The sequence below is a fragment of the Gymnoscopelus microlampas genome, assembly GCF_963454915.1.
Source record: "Gymnoscopelus microlampas genome assembly, chromosome: 19".
Lineage (NCBI taxonomy): Eukaryota > Metazoa > Chordata > Actinopteri > Myctophiformes > Myctophidae > Gymnoscopelus > Gymnoscopelus microlampas.
In genome coordinates, this window is record NC_139956.1 from 38,405,253 (window position 1) to 38,417,283 (window position 12,031).

The 12,031-nt window shown below is 42.3% G+C and overlaps 1 protein-coding gene and 2 pseudogenes across 4 annotated transcripts in view; 2 read left to right on the forward strand and 1 right to left on the reverse strand.

Annotated features, from left to right (window-relative positions):
- LOC311035115 overlaps positions 1–2,698 on the forward strand; it is a 9,095-nt pseudogene extending 6,397 nt beyond the window's left edge. Inside the window, exon 2 of the transcript in view lies at positions 1,529–2,698. The product of the transcript in view is annotated as an uncharacterized misc_RNA (transcript). The remainder of the gene's footprint in view (positions 1–1,528) is intronic.
- LOC311034698 (ladderlectin-like) overlaps positions 1–6,450 on the reverse strand; it is a 21,511-nt gene extending 15,061 nt beyond the window's left edge. For both annotated transcript variants that reach the window (XM_084042654.1, XM_084042655.1), the window contains exons 1-4: positions 6,367–6,450; positions 6,201–6,270; positions 5,975–6,064; positions 5,628–5,780 (exon numbers count right to left, since the gene is read on the reverse strand). In XM_084042654.1, coding sequence (XP_083898780.1) covers positions 5,628–5,780; positions 5,975–6,064; positions 6,201–6,270; positions 6,367–6,393 — 340 coding nt within the window. In that variant the 5' untranslated portion in view covers positions 6,394–6,450. The remainder of the gene's footprint in view (positions 1–5,627; positions 5,781–5,974; positions 6,065–6,200; positions 6,271–6,366) is intronic.
- A 4,443-nt stretch (positions 6,451–10,893) lies between these two features.
- On the forward strand, positions 10,894–12,031 carry LOC311035116 (leukocyte elastase inhibitor-like; annotated as a pseudogene). Its single transcript has one exon. The product of its transcript is annotated as a leukocyte elastase inhibitor-like (transcript).

Below are 12,031 nucleotides of genomic sequence, written 5' to 3' on the forward strand. Positions count from 1 at the left end.
TTATAAATCAGTGCTATTGATCACGCTTTACGTCTGTGTGTGGGTTTAACAAATATTGAAACAATGAAAAGTATTAAAACGTGTATTTAAAAAACCCTAACTCCACTGGATCCTCCATCAGGATGGAATATGGAAAATCGGACAGATCCGTGTTGATCACATGACTATAGAGCTACTGTGTACCGATTTGGGTAATGTTTGGACAAAATATTTGTGCAAAAATCTGCCTCCTAGTGGCGCTATAACAGGCCAATTTGAAACATTCAGGGGGTTCGGCTTTGGCATCCAGTGAGTGTGTGTGCACAGTTTCGCAGCGACCGGGCCAACAGTGCCAGAGATTAGCTGCTCACAGAAGGGCGGACTGGGTTTTCCCTAACCCTGAAAATGTTTTATTTTACACAAAAGGTGTGTTTCTGAGAGGCTTCCCAGCCTTGCACGCACACTCCCAGCAGGTCTGAATAGCTATGCAACCTGATTAGGAATAGGCCTATTTTCTTTCATCACCCCAACCGCAGTCCCATTAGGTGTCGATCAGATCAAAACAAATAAGACAAGGTGGAGTTTTCAACCATTTACTGGCCAGCTCAATAACAGACCACATCTACATATATACAATTTGAATCCTGCGCCATGTCGGTTGTCAGTATGTTTGTCAGTATGTTGTATGTACGTTGCATCACTCCGAATATGGACACAACGCCAGTGTGACGTAATCTCACGACAGCATGACATCACGCATGACATCACATCCTACCTATAAATTCTAGGATGCCGTCAGATCGCACCAGTTCGACGGCTTCCATAGTGGGTTTTGGTCATTGGAGAGGTGATGCACGTCACCTCTTTCTGTAGTGGGTACTTTCAAAGCCTGCCGTGGATTTAGGAGAGCACAAAACTCTCTCTCACACTGTGAGGTGCCTGTAAGGTGGCACTGCAAAGTGAACGACGCGTCACGCTAGACGTTCGGGCCGCATAGCGGCCCGAACTTCTAGTATAGTTACATACATGATTTGTGGTTGGTTGGTCAAAGACTAAGAAAAGTAGACAGTAACAGAAAAAATCACACCCAGTGTGAAGTGGGCGGTGTGTGGTCATCACAACATGACTCACTTTAAAAAAAGGATAAATTCCTTTTTTTAAAGTCCATACTGCTATTCATAGGGCTGCACATGTGTCATGTGTTTCGCTAGCCAATCACAGTCCTGCATTTGCAAAGTCAGCCAATCACATTACAGTTAGTGGTGATGACACTAGCTGTAATGTGATTGGCTGATATGAAAAAAGTATCGATTTGCATTAACAATGGAAGGGTTAGGGGGTACACACATTTTTTGGTCTGTGTCCAAAACTCACTTATAGGGGGCGGCTACACCGCCCCAAAAAAGGTAATATAATTCCATATTTGGGCAAGGGCATGTTTGGGCAAGACTGACACAGAACATGGCTGGCGTCATAGTGACATCATAGTGACATCATAGTGATGATGCGAGCGTCCAGCAGATCAGCATAAAAGTTGTTACATTAAAAGACATTGGTCACATCATTGATCACAATGCCATCCACAACGCCCCTGTCAGCGGCCTGCAACACATTTTCTCTGTCTCTGTTCAAACAGCTGTCAGACAATAACAACTCTGGCAATGTGTTCTACTCTCCTATCAGCATCTCCTCTGCTCTGGCCATGGTGCTGCTGGGGGCCCGTGGTAACACAGCCACACAGATGTCAGAGGTCTTGCACTTTAAGGATGACGTCCACATGGACCTTTCTAAGCTTATGAATGACCTGAACAAGTCAGGGAAGTCCTAAGCCCTCAGCCTGGCCAACCGCCTGTATGGAGAGCAGTCCTACCAGTTTGTTGAGGAGTTCTTAAGTGCCACCAGAAAGCACTATGATGCACAGCTGGAGCCTATGGACTTCATTGGCAACGCAGAAGGAGCCAGGCTGAACATCAACAGCTGGGTGGAGAAACAGACACAAGATAAAATCAAGGACCTGCTTGCCCCGGCTGTGGTGGATGGATGTACCAGACTGGTGTTGGTCAATGCCATCTACTTCAAAGCCAAGTGGGAGGAGTCATTCCATGAGGACCGCACCAGGGATGAACAGTTCAGCCTAAGCTAGACTGAAAGCAAGCCGGTGAAGATGATGTACCAGAAGGCTACATTTCCTCTTGCCTTCATTCCAGAGGTCAGGTGTCAGGTCCTGGAGCTGCCCTACAAGGGGAAAGACCTCAGCATGCTCATCTTTCTGCCTGTTGAGATGGACGACGATACGACAGGCCTGGAGAAGCTAGAAAAGGATTTAACCTATGAAAAGTTTGTGGACTGGACCAATCCAGGCATGATGAAGCACAGAGAGGTTGAGCTGGGCCTGCCTCGTTTCAAGATGGAGGCGACACTTGACATGAAAGACATCTTGATCAAACTGGGCATGGTGGACGCCTTTGACGTCACACAGAGTGACTTCTCCGGCATGTCTCCAGCCAACGACCTGGTGATCTCCAAGGTGGTGCACAAGGCCTTTGTGGAAGTGAACGAGGAGGGCACTGAGGCAGCTGCCGCCACTGCTGCAATTGCAGTTTTCATGTGCGCTTCGTTCGCTACCCGCTTCGTTGCTGACCACCCCTTCCTCTTCTTCATCCGACACAACCCCACCATGAGCATCCTCTTTGCAGGCCGATACTGCTCCCCACCCTGAGTTGGATCTCAGCTCAACTCTGGTCCTGGGTAGCTGGACCACAGTTAGTTTATTGTTAAACATGCTCAGTCATTAAAACTTGAAAAATCTTAAAGAATGATACCAGCCTCAATACATTATCATCTCCTCTAGGATTGAAGGCCGAAGGCTGGAGTCTATGTTTTAACTAATGTCCGTCCATTTGTTTGTGAACAGCTAATATGGCATTGTGGTAGCGATCAACGTCAAACTTTGGACACACTCCCAATAATTCAAGGAAGAACCTCTAACTCAAATTATTCAAACCGGCCTCATGGTGGGTGGCCCTATAACAGGGACCTTCATATTTTTGCCAATAACTCTTGAACTTGAACCATAGGTCATACAAAAAAAAAAAGTCCAATACAATATATTGCATATTCAATGATGAATGAAATATCAAACAGCAAAAGATTCAAAGTTAAATATAATAGTATAATAATAGTATATTCATTCATGCCTATGAGCTGTAAACATACTGCGGCTCATGGCCTTTAATTTGGTATATCTGGTAACATGCATCAGCACCCTCAGATTGTTGAGAGAAAAAAAAAGAATCACTGCATAAATGTTCACTAGCGTAAAAGAAAATGCATGATAAATAATCTCTTTTCAGAATTCACAGTAGTGTGTTATTGTCATATGGGCCATTCACAAACATGCATTATTTTCTACAATTAGATCTCATGATTGTCAATTATTGGGAGTGTGACACAGTCAGTTTGAAAAACAGAAAGTGTCTTTATTAAATAATGTTTAGGGAAAAGGGGAGGTGGATCAAAAATAGCAGGGGTCTTTGTCCTTGAGCTTATAGGCTCACTACAGGGGAACGCTGTTGTCCTGTGGGCAGAAAGAGCTCAGTGAGCCTTTAAGTCCAACTCCAGTAGCATAAAAAGCAGAGGTTCTCTCTTAATGACTCGGAATGAATTATTTAAATGATTTCTATTTATTTATTTTATTGATGCAAGTAAAGACATTGAAGCAAGTTATGTGCTGCTTAAATCAAACCATCCATTCCATTCATGTTCCTCTCATTATCACCACAACACTTGAGAGTCACTGTCCATCTGCTGTTAATGTCACTTGTCTCTTCATTCCTTCAGTAGCGTTACAATTTGTGCAGTAACTACATTTTTGGACACATTGGCTTATTTATTCATGCTTTTGGGAGATAAACAATTACTGTATGAATTAGTGCAATATCACTTATACAGACTAGATTAGATTATTTTGTGTAGTAACTGCAGTTTGGCTTTGCAGGGCATAGATATTAGGAGTCACACATACACACACACACACACACACACACACACACACACACACACACACACACACACACACACACACACACACACACACACACACACACACACACACACACACACACACACACACACACACACACACACAGTGGTTAAAGCGTGCGTGCGTAATCTCCACGTTATTCAACACTCTCAGCTGTTTTTGCTGTTTTGCAGACAGAGGCTACTTCGTGATGGCAGTCATCATCATCCCACAGGTGTTGATCTGTTATATAAAGAGAAAGAGAAAGTTGAACATAAAGTCCACATTAAGTATCATATTGCGTTATTACTTAAAGGTGCTGTTTGTGATTATTCTTATTCTTATTATACTTTGTTGTTAAAACAAACATGTTGTTAAAAGGTTGTTACTTACGTACCTGAGTGGTTCACAAGCATGCAGTTCTGTTGTTTTCCTAGCCAGTTGTCAGGTTGTTCGTTCCCCCAGTCTGTGAAGGTCATTGGGCGACCGTCACTCCACATCCAACCACCATTCTAGATGACAATACAACATAAATGTCAATACAATATAATGTGTTACCATTTAACAACTCACTATGTTGACATACAGGTACAGTGTGTAGTGTATCATGTGTCAGTGTAATATAAGGTAACGTTTTATCAGACACAGTTTATAAGGGTTAATGTTCCTTACCGTGCCTGTTGCATCATAGCCACCGATCCACGTTCGATCCATTGCACCATTTTTGGAACGTATCAGGTCTTGAATGAATGTGTGTTCTGTTTTGCTGTGAATGGATGCTAGGTTTCCACCCTGAGACAAACAGGTTTTCTACAGAACAATATAAACAGAATAATATTGTTCAAATGACATGATACATAGATGCATATAGAAATACAATACAAGATGCAATCATGTGTTTATTTATTTTACCTCTGCATCAGCCCAAGCCACCTTAGCCTCTTCGAATATGTAACAGTGTCCATTCCATTCAATCCAGTCATTTGGACACCTCTTGACAACTGCATGCTCTCCTGAAAATACAACAGACTCTTGAAGTCAACCGTTTGAAAGCAACAACAACAACAACAACAACAACAACAACAACAACAACAACAACAACAACAACAACTAAACTAACAAAATCAGGAAATCCTAAAACAAACATAATCTGCAATAATGAGCCAGTTTCAACAGTTACTGTAAACAGAAACACATCTTTTATCAATTTATTTTTTGTTGTTGTACCATTCCATGATACTAGTCCATACATGTATTTCCACTCGCCATCCATACAAGCTATAGGACTGTAACTACAGATCCCATAGATCTGCATGGCTTTGCCATTCATCCAAGCTATGGGATTGCGACCACAGACCCTGTGGTGAAAACGCTAATAAACAGCGTATATACTGTATGGGAAAAGTCAATGCTCATGTGGAAGCTCAGATTGATTGGTCATCCTACTAAGGAGAAAAAAGGATGAGGATGGACAGACCGAGGGATAGACAGACAGATAATACATACAAATAAATTGCTTTTGCCATAGAACTCAGTAATACCCTCGCAGGCAGGCACACACACACACACACACACACACACACACACACACACACACACACACACACACACACACACACACACACACCTTCCTCCTGTTCGGTGTGTTGGTCATATCTGGTCTGTAACTCGTCAAAACTGCTCTGTAACTGGTCTTTCTGTTCAGTCAGGTTGTTATGTCTGTTCTGTAATTCGTCAAAACTGGTCAGAAGTTGTTGTTTCTCCACCATGTTGGAATGATCTGTATAATGACAGATCCATTATTGAAAGACACCTACATATTAATAATAAAGTCCTTTTGTTGCTGCTACTAAAACTATTACAGCTAATAATATATATTTTATGAGGTACCATCTCTGCTAGTTTATTGAAACAGCACGTTGGATCGCCATAGATGAAACATTATGAAATATATTGTTATGAAACATGACTTACAGAGATAGAGTGGGACAGCAATGTTGAGGAGAGCTAGAACAGCACAAAGCAATCCAACACCGACTCCAACCCGCTTGTGCCGTCTTATGTCTGGAGGACACACGCACGCATGCACGCACGCACAGTGAGAAAAGCAAAGAGAGATCAGTTGAAATCTTTGCACTTTTTTACAGTTAAAACATATTCATTTATTTTTGTGATATTTAGTTTTAGTAACTTCTCTTACCAGAGTGCAGTAACTTCTGTAGATCTGTCTCCTTCTTGTTAACAACTTCTTCATAGGGTGCATCGTCTACCTGTTGGAGGTTAGGGTTTTCATAATGGCCTTCTACAGTCATTATTACCTGAATTATTCTTGCTGTATCAAAGTTATCGTAATAATCTTCCTCAACGTTTTCACGATTCCTCACCACAGCCATTTCCTTTTCTTTATGACTTGAATTCTTCTTGCAGGTATTGTATCTGGTCCAGCTCTTCACAACACACTGAACTAGTGAGAAGGTTGGTCTTTCTTTTATTTCTTTGTCTCTCTTCCTCTTTTATTTTGGTTTGTTAAAATAATGCTAATTTTGACTTTTGAAAATACTGAAGACAACACATTGCAGTTCCTTCTTTGCTTTTCCGTTTTTTTTGGGTGGACTTTATTAGATGTTTGTCTTATCTTCGCCAGGCCGGAACGGCTGAGACGAGGTTGATTGTTTCATTTCTATGCCTCTCTTCCTCTTTCATCTTGGGTTGTTCTGCCCTCACTATAAACATGCTAATTTTGATATTTGAAAATACTGAAAACGACACATTGCAGTTCCGCCTTACCTTTTAAATATATCATAACAATATTATAACAATGGTGCCGGATGGAGTCATCAACACTGATGATTCTGCTCACTCCCTTTCGTTAGTGTTGCCAGATTGCGAGAGAAATAAGCAGCTAGGTCTATGAACATTTGCCTGTGTGTGTGTGTGTGTGTGTGTGTGTGTGTGTGTGTGTGTGTGTGTGTGTGTGTGTGTGTGTGTGTGTGTGTGTGTGTGAGAGAGAGAGAGAGAGAGAGAGAGAGAGAGATGCCCTGTTGAAAGCATGCAAGTTGTTGTCCACACAAGTTTATACAATGGACGGAGAGCAATGTTTTTATCTTTTGACTTCATAGGAAAACAAGCCTAAAGTCGCTTAAAATAAGCAGACGTGGCAACACTGTGTGTGTGTGTGTGTGTGTGTGTGTGTGTGTGTGTGTGTGTGTGTGTGTGTGTGTGTGTGTGTGTGTGTGTGTGTGTGTGTGTGTGAGTGAGTGAGTGAGTTCACGCACAATTCATCCATGGACCATTGCGCAGGGAATAAACAGGTTACATTAATTTAATTTCACATTCTCAATAATTAGTAACATATTGGTGATCAAATATAGCAATATGCCAGGTTCCTAGCTGACAGTGAAATGCAAATGATCCATTAACTAGAACAATGACGGTCTCCGGGTGGTCCGGAGGTGTGATGAGCTCTCTGCCTGGGGGAGAAAGGGTAAGATCGGTCAAAATAGCCGAAAAATAACGTCAGAGCAGTGGTGGCTTATCCAACGGGCTTTAGGTGCTGAAGCACAGGGCACCAACCTTTGGGGGGGCACCAAACGCCGAAAAAAACAGACGAAAAACTCCGCGCAGCACCCCCCCCCCCCACCCGTTGACAAAACCATCCCGGGGGGCACCAAACCGGTCCAAGCACCGGGCACCACGAAGGGTTAATCCGCCCCTGCGTCAGAGATGGTATAAGTATGGCTAATTTCATATTTAGAAAACGTTTCAGACGAAGAAAAAAAAAACAGAGATGATTTGAATCGATTATTTAGGAAAAGTCATGGAAGGGGAACTTTCTCAGAGCTTCATGAGAAAAGATAATCCACTTCAAAGTCTCTAAATCGGTCAGATTGGAAAAGAACACCTTTTCATCATGGAAAGAAGGTCTTAAATGTATCATTAAACACCTGCCTTAAATTAACAATGTAGTTATTTGCTAAATACACAAAGGTTTTCTTTCCCCCTGATTTCAAAATAAAACCATGGTCTAATGAACGCTGTAAGCTGTTCTTCTTTTCAGCTGGTTAACAACTCCCATCTTCAGCACTTTGATTTGGCTGTCTTATCTTTTACAGCACCCACAGTATATTGCACGCACGCACGCACGCACGCACGCACGCACGCACGCACGCTTTTGTATTACAACATCAACATTTTAAGATTTTATGAATGCCGTTTTTCTTTTTGCTATTTTAACAGTGAGCCTAAAGCTAAAAAATAGCAGATCTACATGCCCACAGTGAGCTTGTGAGCTTGTAGATCAGCAATCTTTCGGTGCATGTCACCAGCGTGCAACTAAGTGTAAATCAGGCATAACTCTATCTCTGATCCCTAAACCTTAACTCCTAAATGTTTATTTGATTTCTTTATCTTTGCCAGGCCGGAATGGCTGAGGTGAGGTTGATTGTTTCATTTTTATGCCTCTCTTCCTCTTTCATCTTGGGTTGTTCTGCCCTCACTATAAACATGCTAATTTTGACATTTGAAAATACTGAAAACAACACATTGCAGTTCCACCTTACCTTTTATATCATAACAATATTATAACAATGGTGCTGACAACACAATAACACAACAACACGATAGCAAAATAAAACAATTTGCATGCTCCAGAGAATGAATGAGGAACATGCGCTTGCGCTGTATGGCTCACAAGCACTGGGTTTAAGTCAACGGGAGATCCTCTGAAATAACGCCTTTTCATCATTGAAAGAAGGTCTTAAATGTATCATTAAACATCTGCCTTAAATTAACACTGTAGTTATTTTCTAAATACTCACAGGTTTCCCCCCCACACCTGATTTCGAAGGCCTAATGAACGCTGTCAGCTGTACGTTTCTTCAGCTGGTTAACAACTCTCATCTTCAGCACTCCAAATCTTTTAGTTTTATTTAGCAGCGGTGTAAAGTAGTTAAGTACATTTACTCAAGTACTGTACTTAAATACACTTTTGAGGATTTCTTTTTTTTTTTACTGTACTGGAGTATTTCCATTTTTTTGTCCTTTTTAAATTGACTTCTACTCCACTACATCTCAGAGGCAAATGTTGTACTTTTGCTCCACTACAATTATTTGAAAACTTTAGTTACTAGTTACATTGCAGATTTTGACTATTATTACAAAACATACAGTAACCACTTGAGCCCTATATACATTTCGGCCATTTGAAAATTAGCAGATCTACAAGCTCACAATGAGCTTTTAATCTTAAAGTGGATTCTTTGTTTGACAAGCAACCAGTGGAGGTCGTGGAGGACTGGTCTCTGGAGCGGGTACTGGTGAGCAGGCGGGCAGCTGAGTTTAACTTAAATGTCTTATTTCCCAGAAAGGCACTGTCTCTTGTTTCTTCGTCTATTCGCAATAAACTAAACCAAACTTTTTTACAAATTGCTTTTGATTAAAGAACTATTGCCATTGGTTTAGATGTTCAGAATGACCCAGATTATATTTTGTCACTAATATATTATTAGCTATAGAGCCAGAGTAGGCTAGATGACCATATTATACTGTAGCGTCTACAGAAGTGTTTGCTAGGATGAGTATGAGTAACTCTTTGCATCGTCCGGTCGACTATTGTGTTCTAGAGGTGTGTATACCAAAGTGGGTGCTGTGACACCGGTCTAGGGATGCCGCAGAATATTTGATAACAACAATAACATTAGGACCAAATTAGCCATTCCAAGTCCAAAGACTGAATATTTTAAGAGATTGAATTCACAAAATGAATAAGAATAGAGAATAAGAATAGTATTAATCATTATAATGATCTTATGAATCGGTGTAGTAAAATATGTAATACATAATGCTGCTAGAGGGACAATTAACACATCATTTGGGGGTGGTGTTGTTAAAACAACTACAGTATGTATAGTGGTGCCCTGCTGAGCCCAAAATGATTGAAAACCACTGGTGTTTACAACAGTTGTGATTGGGTTGTCCTGTGGCCCAGTGTGATATATTTGTCACTGTCGGGCAAAAAACAACTATATGGTATCTCTATTTTTCAACTTTATATATATTTTTATAAATCAGTGCTATTGATCACACTTTACGTCTGTGTGTGGGTTTAACAAATATTGAAACAATGAAAAGTATTAAAACGTGTATTAAAAAAAACCTAACTCCACTGGATCCTCCATCAGGATGGAATATGGAAAATCGGACAGATCAGTGTTGATCACATGACTATAGAGCTACTGTGTACCGATTTGGGTAATGTTTGGACAAAATATTTGTGCAAAAATCTGCCTCCTAGTGGCGCTATAACAGGCCAATTTGAAACATTCAGGGGGTTCGGCTTTGGCATCCAGTGAGTGTGTGCACAGTTTCGCAGCGACCGGGCCAACAGTGCCAGAGATTAGCTGCTCACAGAAGGGCGGACTGGGTTTTCCCTAACCCTGAAAATGTTTTATTTTACACAACAGGTGTGTTTCTGAGAGGCTTCCCAGCCTTGCACGCACACTCCCAGCAGGCCTGAATAGCTATGCAACCTGATTAGGAATAGGCCTATTTTCTTTCATCACCCCAACCGCAGTCCCATTAGGTGTCGATCAGATCAAAACAAATAAGACAAGGTGGAGTTTTCAACCATTTACTGGCCAGCTCAATAACAGACCACATATAGTTACATACATGATTTGTGGTTGGTTGGTCAAAGACTAAGAAAAGTAGACAGTAACAGACAAAAAGGTAATATAATTCCATATTTGGGCAAGGGCATGTTTGGGCAAGACTGACACAGAACATGGCTGGCGTCATAGTGACATCATAGTGACATCATAGTGATGATGCGAGCGTCCAGCAGATCAGCATAAAAGTTGTTACATTAAAAGACATTGGTCACAACATTGATCACAATGCCATCCACAACGCCCCTGTCAGCGGCCTGCAACACATTTTCTCTGTCTCTGTTCAAACAGCTGTCAGACAATAACAACTCTGGCAATGTGTTCTACTCTCCTATCAGCATCTCCTCTGCTCTGGCCATGGTGCTGCTGGGGGCCCGTGGTAACACAGCCACACAGATGTCAGAGGTCTTGCACTTTAAGGATGACGTCCACATGGACTTTTCTAAGCTTATGAATGACCTGAACAAGTCAGGGAAGTCCTATGCCCTCAGCCTGGCCAACCGCCTGTATGGAGAGCAGTCCTACCAGTGCCACCAGAAAGTGCCACCAGAAAGCACTATGATGCACAGCTGGAGCCTGTGGACTTCATTGGCAACGCAGAAGGAGCCAGGCTGAACATCAACAGCTGGGTGGAGAAACAGACACAAGATAAAATCAAGGACTTGCTTGCCCCAGGTTTGGTGGATGAAGATACCAGACTGGTGTTGGTCAATGCCATCTACTTCAAAGCCAAGTGGGAGGAGTCATTCGATGAGGACTGCACCAAGGATGAACAGTTCAGCCTTAGCAAGACTGAAAGCAAGCTGGTGAAGATGATGTACCAGGAGACTACGTTCCCTCTTGCCTTCATTCCTGAGGTCAACTGTGAGGTCCTGGAGCTGCCCTACAAGGGGAAAGACCTCAGCATGCTTATCTTTCTGCCCGTTGAAATGGAAGACGATACGACAGGCCTGGAGAAGCTAGAAAAGGAGCTAACCTATGAAAAGTTTGTGGACTGGACCAATCCAGGCATGATGGAGCACAGAGAGGTTGAGCTGGGCCTGCCTCGTTTCAAGATGGAGGCGACATATGACATGAAAGACATCTTGATCAAGATGGGCATGGTGGACGCCTTTGACGTCATACAGAGTGACTTCTCCGGCATGTCTCCAGCCAACGACCTGGTGCTCTCCAAGGTGGTGCACAAGGCCTTTGTGGAAGTGAACGAGGAGGGCACTGAGGCAGCTGCCGCCATGCTGCCATTCTGCACATGTGCAGCGCTTCGTTCACTACCCGCTTGGTTGCTGACCACCCCTTCCTCTTCTTCATTCGACACAACCCCACCATGAGCATCCTCTTTGCAGGCCGATACTGCTCCCCTCCTTGA